Source organism: Chiloscyllium punctatum, chromosome 33 (assembly GCF_047496795.1).
Source record: "Chiloscyllium punctatum isolate Juve2018m chromosome 33, sChiPun1.3, whole genome shotgun sequence".
NCBI classification, from domain to species: domain Eukaryota; kingdom Metazoa; phylum Chordata; class Chondrichthyes; order Orectolobiformes; family Hemiscylliidae; genus Chiloscyllium; species Chiloscyllium punctatum.
The window spans coordinates 23,219,141-23,235,760 of NC_092771.1; the positions used below are offsets into that span (position 1 = coordinate 23,219,141).

Genomic DNA, 16,620 nt, shown 5'->3' on the forward strand with positions numbered 1-16,620 from the left:
TTCATTAAGCATGGGCTCCCTTGTTGATCCTAAACCAATCTAACTTAGCCTTGGATAGATTTGGTGGCCCAACAGTTTCTCAGTCCTTGTTCTGTTTCTGAGGTGAGGATTGAAGATTGAGATTGGCTTTGAAGTTTAAACATTTTTACCAGCTTAGCGATCTCAGCCTAGTTGTTTTTGGATTTAAAACTCACCCTAAAGTGTTGGTGTCTAACTTGGTGTGTACTATTAAACAAACACCAGTGGCCCCACGTGAGGTTATTGAACAAAAGGAAGCCACTTGGCTCCACATCCTTACCCTCTACCCATAGCCCTACAAATTAATCCTTGTGTGTGTGTTCAGTTGCTATAGAAACTGACTCCTCCATCTTTTCAGGGCACCTGTTCCAGATCTAAACACCCTTATGTGTGGGGCAACTATAACCTTACTTGCTTCTCGCACTGTTTCACTTCGAACATAGAACAGTACAGCACAGGAGCAGGCCCTTCAGCCCACAATGTTGTGCCGAATATGACGGCACGTTCAACTTGTCCCTTCTGCCTGCCCGTAGTCCATTCTTTGCGTATTCATGTGATTATCTAAAAGCCCCTTAAATGCCCCCTATCTGCCTCTACCACCATCTCTGGCAGCACGTTCCATCTTACTTGTCACTGTGTTTAGTGGGTGGCACGGTGGCACAGTGGTTAGCACTGCTGCCTCACAACGCCAGAGACCCGGGTTCAATTCCCGCCTCAGGCAACTGACTGTGTGGAGTTTGCACATTCTCCCCGTGTCTGCGTGGGTTTTCTCCGGGTGCTCCGGTTTCCTCCCACAGACCGAAGATGTGCAGGTCAGGTGAATTGGCCATGCTAAATTGCCCATAGTGTTAGGTAAGGGGTAGATGTAGGGGTATGGGTGGGTTGCGCTTCGGCGGGGCGGTGTGGACTTGTTGGGCCGAAGGGCCTGTTTCCACACTGTGTAATCTAATCTAAAAACTTGTCCCTCACATCTCCTTTCAACTTTACTCCTCTTGCCTTAGAAACATACCCTCCAGTATTGTTGTTTATTTCAAGCTGGAGAGGGTGGTGCTGGAAACGCACAGCAGGTCAGGCAGCATCTGAGGAGCCGGGGAGTCGATGTTTCGGGCATTCCTGATGAAGGGCTTTTGCCCGAAGCGTTGATTCTCCTGCTCCTCGGATGCTGCCTGACCTGCTGTGCTTTTCCAGCAACACATTCTTGACTCTGGTCTCCAGCATCTGCAATCCTCACTTTCTCCTAGCTGATTGATTCTAAGCTAAAAACGGATGCTTTTTTGAAGAGGAAGAAGTTATTGCTGTATCAGAATTTCTCAGAGATTTAATCCCTATTACTTAGTGTCTTCAAGGAAGCAACCCCAAATTTCCCTTGTGTCTCCATATCACTGAATTCTCTCATTTTTGATATTATTCTAGTAAATTTCATCTGCACTCCCTCCTTTGTCATTACATCCTTCCTAATGTTTGGCATCCGACATTGAACACCATTCCCCAGTTGAACTCTAACTCGTGTGATAAAGATTTAACAGTAATGTCCTTGTTATCATTTACAGAGGTAAGTAGTCCTAATATTGTGGGAGGGGCAGAGTAGTGGCACCTTAACATTGAAAACGCAGGTCACAGGACTTCAGAATCCGTGGTTGTCAGGAGATTATGCTTGAATGCAGAACAGTGTAATCGAATCCCTGCAGTGTGAAAACAGGCCATTTGCTCCATCTAGTCTCTGTTGGCTCTCCAAAGAGCGTCTTGCGCAGACCCACCCCCACCATCCCTGTAATCCTGCATTTCCCATGGCCACTCCACCTAGCCTGCACCTCTTTGGACGGTGGGGCGAAACTGGAGGAAACCCACATAGAGAACGTGCAAACTCCACGCACCCAGTCACCTGAAGCTACAATTGAACCTGGGTCCCTGGCACTGTGAGGTAGCAGTGCTAACCACTGAGCCACTGTGCTGCCCTGAAGTTTTATGCAGGGGTGTGGGTACATGTGAAAGCCAAACATGTGAAAATTGGGATTTGCAGAGCACATACCTAAAATTGACCCTTGTACTTTATTTGCAGGAGGTTATCATGGCAAAGAGTGAACTCGTGAAAAATTATCCTGAACTTTACACTGTCTCCGAAACGATCAGCATTATGGGAGGTAAATTCATCCCAGACCTGGCTCTCCAACTGGAAAAGAAGCTCCTGTGCCTGGTGAGCCATGACCTGAATGTCTCATCGTGCTTGATGCTTTGTTCACGTTTATTGCAGCTTCCCTTGTCCGTCCCAGCGCCGAGGGCTTGACGGAGGAGTCAGAAATAAACTACTCAATGATGTTCTACCTTTCGGAGGGATTGCAGCACGGAGCGAGAGAAAGCAAGATAACCATCCCGCGACATGTGCGCCCGATCCTCAACCAACCCCGAGTTGATCTGATCCCGTTTTCTAATGAAGCCTCTCCTCAATGTAATTCCTGTCCCTGAATGCCAGGGTCGTGACCTCTGTCTTTACTTGTCCTCAGGATCGAAGTGGTTACGAACCATCCCTGCATGCCTAAAGAATCTGGAGATTGGGTTAAAGCTTGTTGGGCACGCGTGTGTGGCATTGAGGAGCAAAGTGCGTTCATTTAAATAGAATTGCAGTCAATCCCGTCGGGGTTCTTAGTGCAGTGGTATTATTTGAGCCATGAGGTCCTGGTTCAAGTCCCACCTACTCCAGAGGTGTGTAATAACATCTCTGAAAAGGTTGATTAGAGACCATCAACCCCATACAATTTGTTGATCGTCAGTGTATTCTATTTGCCTGCCTGTAGACATGGTTTTCAGTGTTCTGCTCAGACGTTCTCCCATGCAGTCTCCACTTTCCCCTTGAGAGAAGGTCTTTAAATAGTTCGCGCAGGCAATTCACTGGGCAGTATTTATCTCAGGTCAACAGTACAGGCCCTTTGGTCCTCAAAATTGTGCCAACCTTTTATCCTACTCTAAAATCAAACTATCCTACATACCCTTCATTTTACTATCATCCACGTGCCTATCCAAGAGTCGCTTAAATGTCCCTAATGTATTTGACTCTCGTCCCACCGCTGGCAGTGCATTCCTCACACCCACCACTCTGTGTGCAGAACCTACCACTGACATCTCCCCAAACCTTCCTCCAGCCACCTTAAAATTATGAAGGGATTGAACGGTGCAGTTGGAGTGAAGGAATGGCAAGGGGAATTTAAATGGGTAACCACCCTGCAAGAAGAGTTGAGACAGCAGATGGTGGAGCCATGAACTTTAATCAAGGGGAGGCATTATCACTAGACGATTAATCCAGAGATCCTGGTACGTTTCTAGGGACCTGGGTTCAAGTCCTGTCATGGTGGAGGGTAGAATTTAAATTCAATGAAAAGATCTGAAACTGGGAGTCTAATGGTGACCATAAGAGAAACCATTGTCGATTGTTGGAAAAGCCCATCTAGTTCACTAATGTTCTTGAGGGAAGGAAACTGCCATCCTCACCTGGTCGGGCCGACGTGTGACTCCAGAGCCACAGCAATGTGATTGACACTTAACAGTCCTCTGGGCAATTAAGGATGGGCAATAAATACAATCCTAGCCAGACACACCCACAGCCCTAGAAAGAATAAAATAAAGTTTCCAAAAAGAGCCAGAGATGAGAAACCTGATGACCATTCTCTCGTTTTTTAAATCCATCGATGTATGGGAGGGATGTTGAGAGAGCAGCAGTCTGATTGTGTAAGGTCAGCTGGATTGTAGAGGACTGTTTTTATGGTTTATGAATTGGTTTGAGTTTAACGGATATGTTAAAGAATGTTGTATTGATGAAAGGCAAATGCATCGAAAAAGCGATGGTGATTGACACTGGTGATGGCGATCGTAAGGAAACATGATTTTAGTGATGGAGTCATACAGCATGGAAACAGACCCTTCGGTCCAACCTGTCCATTCCAATCAGATATCCTAAACTGACCTAATCCAATTTGCCAGCATTTGGCGCATCTCCCCCCTAAACCCTTCCATTCATATACCCATCCAGATGCCTTTTAAATGTTGTAATTGTACCAGCCTCCACCACTTCCTCTGGCAGCTCATTCCATACACGCACCCACCCTCTGCATGAAAATGTTATCCCTCGGGTCCCTTTTAAATCTTTCCCCTCTCACCTTAAATCTATGCCCTCTATGTTTGGCCTCCCCATCCTAGGATAAAGACCTTGGCTATTCACCCTATCCATCCCTTCATGATTTTATAAGGTCACCCCTCAGCCTCCGACGCTTCAGGGAATACAGCCCCAGCCTGTTCAGCCTCTCCCTGTAGGCCAAACCCTCCAACCCTGGCAACATCCTTGTAAATCTTTTCTGAACTCTTTCAGGTTTAACACCTTTCCTATAACAGGGAGACCAGAATTGAACATGGTGGAAACAGATTTGGTAGTAACTTTCAAGAATTAGACACAAACTTTTTGTGGAGACCATGGAAGAAGAAGTGGGAATGGGATAATTAATAGTTCCACCAAGCCCACTAGGGAAGAGGCAATTCTGGGTTTGGTGATGTGTAATGCGACAGACCTGATTAGGACCTGAAGGTGTAGGAACCTCTCGGGGGGGGGGGGGGGGGGTGGTTTAGAGAGGTTTAGACTATTTTCTAAACGAGGAAAGACTTCAGAACTCTGGAACACAAAGGGACTTGGGAATCCTAGTTCAGAATTCACTCTGCAGTTTGGGAGGGAGAAGCTGGAATCAGATGTGACAATTTCAATTGAGTAAGGGTAGCTACAAAAACAGGAGGGAGGAACTGGCCAGAGTTGGAAAGGGAGCGTAGCAGAGAAGGTGGTGGAGCAACAATGGCAGAGGTTTCTGGGGGTAACTCAGGAGGCCCAGTGGGAATTCATCCCAAGGAAGAAACAACAAGCTACCGGTAACCACAGCTGACCAGGGAAGTCAGGGACCGCATAAAAACAAAAGAAAAAGCACACAATGTGGTGAAGGTGAGTGGGAAATTAGAGCATTGGGAGCCTTTTGAAAACCAGCAGAGGATAACTAAGAAAAGTTGTAAGGGGACATAAAGTGAAATATGACAGTAAACTAGTTAGTAATGTAAATGAAGACAGGAAGAGCTTTTATTTTCAAGCTGTCTAAAAGATAAGAGAGACACAGGTGAACATTGGACCACTGGAAAATGAGGCTGGTGAAGGAGGAATGGGAAACAAAGAGATGACAGAGGAATTGAATAGGTACTTCACATCAGATTTCACACTGGAAGGCAGCAGCGGCATACCAGATTTTCAACGGAGTCCGGGAGCAGAGGGAAGTGTGGTGCTGGGGAAGCTTCAAGGCCTACAGGTGGATAAATCACCATATAGACTGCACCCAGAGTTCTGAAGGAGATAGCTGAGGAGATTGTCACCAACACCTCGGCAATCTTTCAGGAATCGTTGGTGTCAGAGAGGGTCCCAGAGGATAGGAAAATAGCGAATGTAACAAGTCTGGTGAAGAAGGGAGGGGTGCAGAAGAAGGGAAATTATAAGCTGGTCAGCCTGACTTCAATCGTTGGTATGATTTGAGAGTCCATCATTATGAACGATGAGATTGAGAAGTACTTGGAAGAGTATGGTAAAATAGGGCTTTTGCCCGAAACGTTGATTTCGCTGCTCGTTGGATGCTGCCTGAACTGCTGTGCTCTTCCAGCACCACTAATCCAGTATTTGGTTTTCAGCATCTGCAGTCATTGTTTTTACCATGGTAAAATAAGGCTGAGTCAGCACAGCTTCATCAAGGGGAGATCATGCCTGATGCATCTGCTAAACTTCTTTGAGGAGGTAATAAGCAAGTTCAACTAAGAAGAACCAGTAGATGTGATTTATTTGCATGTTCGGAAGAGGTTTGACAAGGTGCCGCACAGGAGGCTGCTCAATAAGATGAGTCCATGGTGTCTGGGGCAAGGTACTGGCATGGATAGAGGATTGGCTAACTGTCAGAAAGCAGAGAGAGGGGGTAAAGGGGTGTTTTTCAAGGTGGCAATCAATGAGTAGTGGAGTTTGGCAGGGGTCAGTGTTGGGATCACAATTATTCACGCTATACATTAAAGGTCTTGAACGGAGGGCATTGTTGCTAAGCTTGCAGATGACAAAGGTAGTGTGGAGGAGGTGAGGAGATTGCAGAAGGACTAGGAGAGGCTATGAGAGTGGGCAAAGAAATGGCAGATGGAATACAGTGTGGGAAAGTGTGAGGCTATGTGCTTTGGGCAGAAGAGAGGTTTAGACTATTTTCTAAATGGGAAAGACTTCAGAACTCTGGAACACAAAGGGACTTGGGAGTCCTAGTTCAGGATTCTCTTAAGGTTAACATGTAGGTTAAGTAGGCAGTTCTGAAGGAAAATGTAAGGTTAGTGTCCGTTTTGGGTATGAATGCAAGAGCAGAAATGTACTGCTGAGGCTGGTCAAACTATCTTTGGAATATTGTGAGCTGTTCTGGATACCATATTGAAGAAAAGATGTGCTGGCCTTGGAGAGGATCCAGAGGAGGTCCTCGAGAGTGATCCTGGGGACGATGGCCTTGTCATTCTGAGGAACGGTTAAGGACTCTGGGTCTGCATTTGATGGAGTTTAGAAGGATGAGGGGGAGCTCATTGAAACTTACCCAATACTGAGAGGCCTGGACTGAGTGGTTGAGGAGAACATGTTTCCACTGGTAGGAGGGACCCTTTAGAACTGAGATGAGGAAGAATTTCTTCAGCCTAAGGGTGGTGAATCTGAGGAACTCATTGCCACAGAGAGCTGTGGGCTAGGTCATTGAATGTATTTAAGACAGCATCTTGATTGGTAGGGGAATCAGAGGTTACAGGAGAATGGGGTTGAGCAATGTAACGTCAGCCATGATTGAAAGGCAGAGCAGACTGAATTGGCCAAATGGCCTAATTCTTCTCCTAAATCTTGTGATCTTATGCTGTATTATTCTGTGATTTTATGATCAGGATGTTGAACAAAGACTACAGTGTTTCAGAATATGGCAGTTCTGTCACCAATGGATTTATTTGCAGGATAGTGCTCCCAATTTCTACGTGTGGTGTGCCGGCCTAGCAGCAGCAATGCGACAAGTGAAAATTTTGTGGCAGTGTACTCTCAGAAAGAATTGCTTTGCATGTTGTTCAATGTGTCTGAAATCCTGAATAGGCTTGACCAGGTGAGAATGGAAGCGATGGTTCTTCTTGTGGATCAGTCAAGATGTAGGGGACGCTGTTTGTAAACTTCAGGGTTGCCCCTTCAGGACTGGATTACGGAGAGTTCATGGCTCTCCGAAGATTGTGGGACTTTGGAACTTAGAGCCATTGAGTAGTTTTAAGGCAGAGGTGGACAGATTTTCATTTTTTTTGTAAGGGAGGGGATTGAGGGTTAGTGAGGGAACGTGAAATTCAAAGCACAATTAGATCACCCATTATGGGGTGGCACGGTGGCTCAGTGGTTAGCACTGCTGCCTCACAGCGGACCCAGGTTCGATTCCAGCCTCGGGCAACTGTGTGGAGTTTGCACGTTCTCCCTATGTCTGCGTGGGTTTCCTCCGGGTGCTCCGGTTTCCTCCCACATTCCAAAGATGTGCAGGTCAGGTGAATTGGCCATGCTAAATTGCCCGTAGTGTTAGGTGCATTAATCAAAGGGAAATGGGTCTGGGTGGGTTATTCTTCATAGGGTCGGTGTGGACCTGTTGGGCTGAAGGGCCTGTTTCCACACTGTAGGGAATCTAATTATCTTATTGAATGGCAGAACAGGCTCAAGGGGCCAAACGGTCTACTCTGCTTCTGTTTGTGTACTTTGCGTGGAAATTAGTATGAAGGTCTTGTGGGTTTTTTTTCATTAAATGTTTTTGTTACCCTTTATTAATGAAAGGTGATTGCTGACCGTGCATCTGTCTCGTGTTGTCTCTCTCCAGGGAAAGGCTTCATTTCTGCGAGTACCGACTCACGTTACCTTAAACCAGTTATCAACAGATTATAAAACGATCACTGCGTTTAGTCCTCCCTCAAAGCGGGTAGCTGCTTGTCAAGCCGTAAGTTCCTTCGACGTGGTGAATGTGCTTTTAATAATAATAATTAGCAGCTTGCGAGCAAATTCTCAGAATTGGCTAAGAATTTTTTCAATGTCCTTTAGAGACTTATTGATCTCTAGGGTATTGTACGGGGAGTTGAGAAGAGGTTTCACCTTCTGTTGAAACGGTCTGTTGACTCAAGGTGAACTTGAATGGGACACAGTGGCACAGTAATAACGCCATTGGAGCTGTTTTGTATTCGCCTGGGCTTGTGTACTGGGACATGGGTTTTAATCCCATCGCGGCAGCCTGTGAAATTTCAGTTCACTCAATAAAGTCTCTAATATTTGGCTAGTTTTCAGTTATTTTGATCGTGAAACTATCTTTGATTTGTCTTAGAAACCCATGCCATTTACACATTTTCTTTAGGGAAAGATACCCGTCCTCTTTATTCCGTCTGGTTGACACTTATATCAGAGTAAGTGATAGATCAGAGTAAGTGGAGGCTAGTTTAATTACGACATTTTAAAGGCACCTGGGTAGATATAGGAAATGGAAGGGTTTAGAGGGATTTGGGCCAAATGCTGGCAAATGGGACTAGCTGTATGTAGGATCAGTACTGGGACCACAGCTTTTTATAATGTATGTTAATGATATAGAAGATGGTATTAGCAATAACATTAGCAAATTTGCTGATGATACTAAGCTGGGTGGCAGGGTGAAATGTGATGAGGATGTTAGGAGATTACAGGGTGACCTGGACAGGTTATGATAGGTTAGGTGAGTGGTCAGATGCATGGCAGATGCAGTTTAATGTGGATAAATGTATGGTTATCCACTTTGGTGGCAAGAACAGGAAGGCAGATTACTACCGAAATGGAATCAATTTAGGTAAAGGGGCCGTACAAAGCGATCTGGGTGTTCATGTACACCAGTCAATGAAGGTAAGCATGCAGGTACAGCAGGTAGTGAAGAAGGCTAATAGCATGCTGACCTTCATAACAAGAGGGATTGAGTATAGAAGCAAAGAGGTTCTTCTGCAGCTGTACAGGGCCCCCTGGTGAGACCACACCTGGAGTATTGTGTGCAGTTCTGGTCTCCAAATTTGACAAAACTCATTCTGGCTATTGAGGGAGTGCAGCGTAGATTCACGAGGTCAATTCCTGGAGTGGCGGGACTACCTTGCGCTGAAAGACTGGAGCGACTGGGCTTGTATACCCTTGAGTTTAGAAGACTAGGAGGGGATCTGATTGAGACATATAAGATTATTAAAGGATTGGACACTCTGGAGGCAGGAAACATTTTTCTGATGATGGGTGAGTGCCGAACCAGAGGACACAGCTTAAAAATACGGGGTAGACCATTTAGGACAGAGATGAGGAGAAACTTCTTCACCCAGAGTACTGAGTGTTGCAGGGGTTAGAGTGAAATTCTCTGCCAAGTAGGGAATTAGAATGGGAAATGTGTGCATGAAAATATGATACATGCTAACAAGGGTTTATGGATGGGGTTTAGACAGATTCTCAGCTCTGATTTGATTGTGTAGAAAATCACATTGTTACTTGTTACGAACAATTATTAGCTAAAATATAATAAGAACTCACTCTTTATTTTTAATGTGATATGAAAATTGCATCAAGTTTGTCTGCATTGCCTATTAGAATCGTAGAATCCCTACAGTGTGGAAACAGGCCATTCAGCCCGACAAGTCCACACCGACCCTCCGAAGAGTATCCCACCCAGACCCATTCCCCTACCCTAATATGTTATTATTGATGATTTAAAATTTGTGACAATTATTCCTGTTCCTCCACAATCTCTCAATTTCTGCTCATCTGGTGGATCCGTGATTTCCACCACCTTCCATTAGTAACTGGGGCTGAGAGTTTTACTTACATTGTGGAAACAGGCCCTTCGGCCCAACAAGTCCACACCGCCCCGTCTGGAGTTCCCTCCATAACTGCCTCTCCATGTCCTTCCTCTTTCAAGATACTCCTTAGATTCCACCTCTCTGTCCAAGTTCTTCCTGTTTCCTGTCTTAACGTTTCTTTATGTGGCAGTACCAAATATCGTTCAGTATTGCTGTTGTGAAGTGCCTTTATTAACCGTAAAGGTGCTCTGTAAATTCAAGTTATTCCAACGTGTGAAATATTTGTTTGTTATGACGTGTTGCAGGAAATTAGCAATGATGAGAATGCGGAGAAGTTGAGCGTGAAATATGGAGCGAAGGTGTCTCTCACCAGTCAGGCGTTGTTCACTCTGTTGAATAATTGTGCACCAAACTATACAGAACCCTGGGAAATTCCAGTGCATGTGAAAACTGTCTCTGGCAAAGGTATGCCTCTTATAATGTTTCCTAATTGCACTCCAATTATGGGATTGTTACTTTGTTCTTCGTCCTTTTTTAACAGATCAGGCTAGTTAACATTCAGGGTCATTAGTTATTGGTGAGATGCACTGTCTGTGTGGAGTTTGCACATTCTCCCTGTGTCTGAGAGATTTTCCTCCGGATTCTCCTGTTTCCTTCCACCATCCAAAGATGTACAGGTTAGGCGGAATGACCATGTTAAATTGCCTGTAGTATCCAGGGACTTGCATGGGAAATGCAGGGTTGGGGTGTGGGTCTGAGTGGGATGTACTTCAGAGGGTCAGTGTGGACTCGATGGGCTGAATGACCTGCTTCCACACTAGAGGGATTTTATAATTCTACCTTTTGGTTTTCAGGGGCTTCTTTTATATCCTCAACTAACCGCTTTACTAGTCAATGTGGTCAAATAGTAACCATACCGTCAGTATTTGTGCTTACTTACGAAGTACGTAGACTCAGACTGAAGCAGAATTAGAAGAATTCAGCAACATCCTCAACAACCATCAATGAACCATTAAACTGAAAGCCACAATACACCAAGGAGAATATTAACTTCCGAGGGACTGATTTTTGTTTTAAAAATGATCACAGGACAACACACATACATTAGCAACAAAAGGTTTTTACAAAATAACTGACACCCATCCATACAAAAAGCTGCACCTGCAACTACATGATCTGCAAGCTGGGAGGTTGAAGCTAACACCTTTTTGTGGTGCAGCGGTAATGTCCCTCCCCCTGAACCAGGAGACCCGGGTTCAAGTTTCTACACATTCAAGAGATGCATGATAGTTCTTCTAAACAAATTGATGAAAACACTTCTGTACTACATATGCACGAAGCTAGAGGATTTTAACCAGGCTGTTACTGCCCTCTTTGACTGCATGTCAGATTTCAATCTCAGATTTAACTTTAACAAATGATGCTTTTATAACAATAATAACCAATTCTACAGGCTCCTGAATGTATATAACCTTAAAGCTTGAGATTTCAAAGTCATTTGCCAAGAATTCATTCCCTGTGGGATTTTGGTTTCTTGTCTCCTACTGAGTGCAATATTCCTTTGACTGGTTTAAAACTGTTCTGTCCACTTGGTAGCTTCCATCTCACCTTCCCAACCAGCTGAGCAGCCTCCCTGTCCTTTCCCTCCTGCCACACTTTTCACTCTCCCTCCCTCCATGTTTTCCAGCTCCCCTCAGTCACCTTGCGACCTCCCATTCCTGACTTCCTAAAGCCTTTCCACAAGCTGCAAGACTCGGTCAGGAGTGTGAAGAAGAACTCTTCACTTGCCTTGGATGAGTGCAGCTCCAGGCAAGAAGCATGTCACCATTCAGGACAAAGCAACCTGCTTGATTGGCACCACATCCACCACCGTCAACGTTCCCACCCAATTCACAGTGTACGCAGGACGAAATGCATTGCACCAACTTGCCAAGACTCCTCCAACAGTACTTTTCAAATCCATAATCTCTACTATCGCAAGTGTTGTAGAGTAGAGGGACATTGGAGTGCAGGTACATAATTCTTTGAAGTTTGCATCACATATAGACAGGCCGAATAAAAAGTTGTTTGGCTCACTTATCTTCATTGCTCAGTCATTTGAGTTTCGGCGTTGGGAAGTCATGTTGAGGTTGTACAAGATATTGGTGAGACCTCTTCTGGAATACTGTGTCCAGGTCTGGTCACCCTGTTATCGGAAGGATAATATTAAGCTGGAGAGGGTTCAGAAGAGATTTATCAGGATGTCGCCAAGTGTGGAAGGTTTGAGCGTAGGAGGTTGAGAGGCGACCTGATAGAGAAGTTTATAAAATAATGAAGAGTATAGATAGAGTTAATGGTATTGTTTTTTCCCAGGATGGGGAATTTCAAGACAAGGGGGCCCATTTTTAAGGTGAGAGCAGAGAGAGATTTTAAAAAGACACAAGGGGGAAATGTTTTAACACGGTTTGTGTGTGGAATGAACTTCCATTGGAAGTGGTGGATATGGGCACAATTACAATGTTTAAAAGACATTTGGATAATTATGTGAATCGGAAAGGTTTGGAGGGATATGGGCCAGGAACAGAGGCAGGACAGGCTGGTTTAGTTTGGGATTAAGTTCGGCATCGACTGGTTGGACAGGGTCTGTTTCCGTGCTGTATGACTCTGACAAGAACTGCAGATGCATGGAAATACCAGCACATGCAAGTTCTCCTACAAGCCATGCAACATCCTGAATCAGAACTGTATTTTCTTTCTTTCACTCTCATTGGGTAAGCATCCTGTCATTCCCTTCTGGACAACACCCTGTGTGTGTATGTACCCACCCCAACCAAAAATTGGACTACCTTCTTTCAAGAATACACCTCACCATCAATTTCTCAAGGGCAATTGGGGATTGGCAAGAAATACTGGCACAGCCAGCAACACCCATATTCCATGATCAAATAAGGAAATTTGAAGAATTTGCATGTATTGCAAGTTTAATTTAAAAAGGAAAATAAACAATAGTTCATTGGAAGTTGCATCACAGGGTGGTAAAGACCATTGAGTTTAGGAATTGGAACGTCATGTTGCGGTTGTATAGGATGTTGGTGAGGCCACTTTTGGAGGACGGTTCTGGTCGCCTGCTATAGGAAGAATGTTATTAAATTGGAGGCGGTGCAGGAAAGAATGACCAGGATGTCACCAGGCCTCTAGGGTTAGAGTTATAAGGAGAAGCTGGATAAGCCGGGAGCTTTAGCCCTGCGGTGTAGGAGGTTGAGAGAAGTTCATAAAATCATGAGGGCCATAGATAAGGTGAATAGCAGGCGTCTTTTCCAAGGAAGAGTTCACAACTCGGGTGAGAGGATAAAGATTTAGAAGGTACCTGAGGGGCAACCTTTTCAAACACACTGTGGTTCGCGTATGGAATGAACTGCCAGAGGAGTTGGTAGATGCATTGCAGTTACAACATTAAAAAGACATATGGATAGGTACACGAAAGGTTTAGAGGGATCTTGTCCAAATGCAGGCAAATAGTATGAGTTTAGTTTGGGAAACTTGGTCAGCAAGGACAAGTTGGACCAAAGGGTCTATTTCCATGCAGTATGACTCTGCTTTCACACTCCATTCCTGTTGCAATGAAGACCAACATTCCACTTGCTTTCCTTACTGCTTATTATAACCACGTGTTCACTTTGGTTTTCATGAATAAGGACTCCCCGATCACACACTACTACAGCATTCTGCAGTTATTCTCCATTTAAATAATATTTTGCTTTTTTTTGTCATATTTCCTACCTTTAAGGTTCATTAGCACTATTTTATTAATTTGATAATCTCTCGTGCAGAAATGCTGTGTCAACAATGGGCCTGAACACAGCAAGATGGACAGTGGGAAATGCTCACAGGTTGAGAATATCGTGTTTTGGCCAATGGGTGGTGCTGGACGTGTTTCCTTTGCATTGCTGAGACTATAAGTTCTTGAAATAATAGGCATAAAGTGTAATAACAGCTTAGCCAGCCGTATCGGCTGTCCATTACACCCTCTTTTTGCATTCTTAGCTTTTTTTAAAGCCTATCCCATTTCAGAACAGGCCGAGTTTCGATGTGCTATTCTGTCACGTTTTCTGCTGTTGCTTTTTTGGTAGTGACGGATTTGATGTTGGCTGGAGATGTTTATTTCAGATCTGAGTTTGAACCCTTGGTGCACGAGGCAAATTATTAGAAACAGAATCGGGTATGTCGTCATGTGTACAGAGGAGCCTCAATTATCCAGAGGAGACAGGCGGGGAGTATTCCGTTTGGTTAAACAAATTCCGGATAATCAAATGCTGGGTAACATCGTTTAGCCGAGCATCAGGACCTTGCAATCTTGCAGGATAGGATATCCAGTTAATTGAATACCGGATAATCGAGGTTCCTCTGAATTCAAGTACAAGAGTACAGTGACAAGTTTACAATGGCACCCCACATGCTGCCATTTTAGGTTCAAAGTCTGTCTTGCTTTGCTCCGGCCTCCAGCCCTGTGTATTGTCTTTTTTTTTTGGTGTTTAATGACTGTAAGCAGACAGATGCAAACACTCGCTTTTCTTTTCAAAGGAGGTGCGTTGGTGAAAGCTGTCTTCATTGACTCACCACTTGTAAAGAAAACCCTCACGGTGAGAGAGAAGAACCAACTGTTTTATGAAGCTCCTCTGGATCTGTTGATGACTAAAAGATATTATGTAGCTGTGTCAAGCATGACATTGGACAAACCTGAAAGACATGACATCTTTGAGGAAAAAGTAAGATTTTTGTAATCGAACCCTCCATTTCAAACTCTTGTCACGTGGAAATAGAAACAGTTGGACGTGGTCTGTCTATGTTATAAACTCTCTACCTCTAAACATATGGTGGATACCCTATGCCATTGTACTTCAGCAAATTACGACAATCATGCAATTGGTTCTTCAGCACAGGAAGGGACCATTCCAGCCATAGCACCCATGTTGATTCTTCTACTCCCTCTACATTGGGGAGACTGGACTCCTACTCGCAGAGTGCTTCAGAGAACATCTCTGCAGCACCCGCACCAATCAACCCCACCGCCCCGTGGCCAAACATTTTAACTCCCCCTCCCATTCTTCCGAGGACATGCAGGTCCTGGGCCGCCTCCATCACCACCTGACGCCTGGAGGAAGAACGCCTCATCTTCTGCCTCGGCACTTCCAACCCCAGGGCATCAATGCGGACTTCACCAGTTTCCTCATTTCCCCTTCCCACTACCTTACCCCAGTTCCAATCTGCCAGCTTAGCAATGTCTTCATGACCTGTCCCACCTTTCAATCTTCCTTCCAACCTATCTGCTCCACCTGCCTCTGACCTATTACTTTCACCCCCACCTCTAGTGCACCTATTGCACTCTCAGCTACCTTCCCCTCAGCCCCACCCCTTCCCATTTATCTCTCCACCGCCCCCCCCCCCCCCCCCCCCCTCAGGCTCCCAGCCTCATTCCTGGTGAAGGGCTTTAGCCCAAAATGTCGATTTTCCTGCTTCTCAGATGCTGCCTGACCTGCTGTGCTTTTCCAGCATGACTCTAATCTTAACTGTTCTACTCCCTTGTCAGCCTTGGCTCCCTTTAAGTATTGATTCAGTTTCTTTAAAAATTTATTAGTGAGCATCTATTGTTCCAAAAGGTGAAATTCAGACACTAATAACTACAGAACATGTGTTGCAATTTCTTGTAATTGTTTGCTGATAGTACCACCATTAGTTGTGATTAGAAGTGCAAGTGAAGCGTATTAACAGTTGCTATTTCAAAAGGTTGCGAATCTTTGGAATTTGCCATCTCAGAGAATTGTGAATGCTCCATCGTTGAATTCCTTTAAGGATAACGGTAAGGCCCTGGAGAGTGTTGATCAGAGCGGTGCTGGAAAAGCACAGCAAATCGGGCAGCATCCGAGGAGCAGGAAAATCGGCGTTTCCGGCAAAAGTCCTTCATCAGGAAAATGGCTGGAAGCCTCGGGGGGGGTGGAGAGATGAATGGGAGAGGGTGGGGCTGGCGAGGGGAGTGTTGCTGAACAAAAAGACATAGAGATGGAGGTTCATAGTTCCTTTGAAAATGGAGTTGCAGATGGACGGGGGGTGTGGGGTGGTGTGGGGATGCTGGGGTGGTGGGAGTGGTGAAGCAGGCATTTGGTGTTCTTGCTTTTATTGGTCAGTGCTTTTAATATAGGAGTTGGGATGTCATGATGCAGCTGTATAGGACATTGTTAGACCACTGCTTGGAATATTGCATGCAATTCTGGTCTCCCTGCTATAGGAAAGATGTAATTAAACTTGAAAAGGTGTGAGAAAGCTTGACAAGGATGTTACCGGGTTTGGGCGGTTTGAGCTATAGGGAGATGCTGAACAGTCTGGGGCCTGTTTTTTACCTGGAGCTTCGGAGACTGAGGGGTGACCTTATAGAGCTTTATAAAATCATGAGAGGTGTAGATAGGGCAAATAGCCAAGGTCGGGGAGTCCAAAACTATAAGGCATAGGGTGAAGGTGAGAGGGGAAAGATTTAAAAGGGAATTGAGGGGACGACATTTTCACATGGACCGTAGTGCGTGTATGGAATGAGCTACCAGAGGAAGTGGTACAATTACAGCATTTAAAAGGCATCTGGATGGGTATATGAAAAGAGAGGGTTTGGAGGGATATAGACCAAATGCTGGCAAATGGGACTAGATTAATTTAGGATATCTGGTCAGCATGGACAAGTTGGACCGAAGGGTCTCTTTC

At 44.9% G+C, this 16,620-nt stretch overlaps 1 protein-coding gene across 4 annotated transcripts in view; it reads left to right on the plus strand.

The window, feature by feature from the left end:
• The window catches only part of ice2 (interactor of little elongator complex ELL subunit 2), a 117,671-nt gene that overhangs the window by 39,751 nt on the left and 61,300 nt on the right, over positions 1-16,620 (plus strand). For all 4 annotated transcript variants that reach the window (XM_072553143.1, XM_072553144.1, XM_072553146.1 and 1 more), the window contains 4 exons: positions 2,078-2,212; positions 7,929-8,045; positions 10,200-10,359; positions 14,455-14,639. In XM_072553143.1, the coding sequence (XP_072409244.1) occupies positions 2,078-2,212; positions 7,929-8,045; positions 10,200-10,359; positions 14,455-14,639 (597 nt within the window). The remainder of the gene's footprint in view (positions 1-2,077; positions 2,213-7,928; positions 8,046-10,199; positions 10,360-14,454; positions 14,640-16,620) is intronic.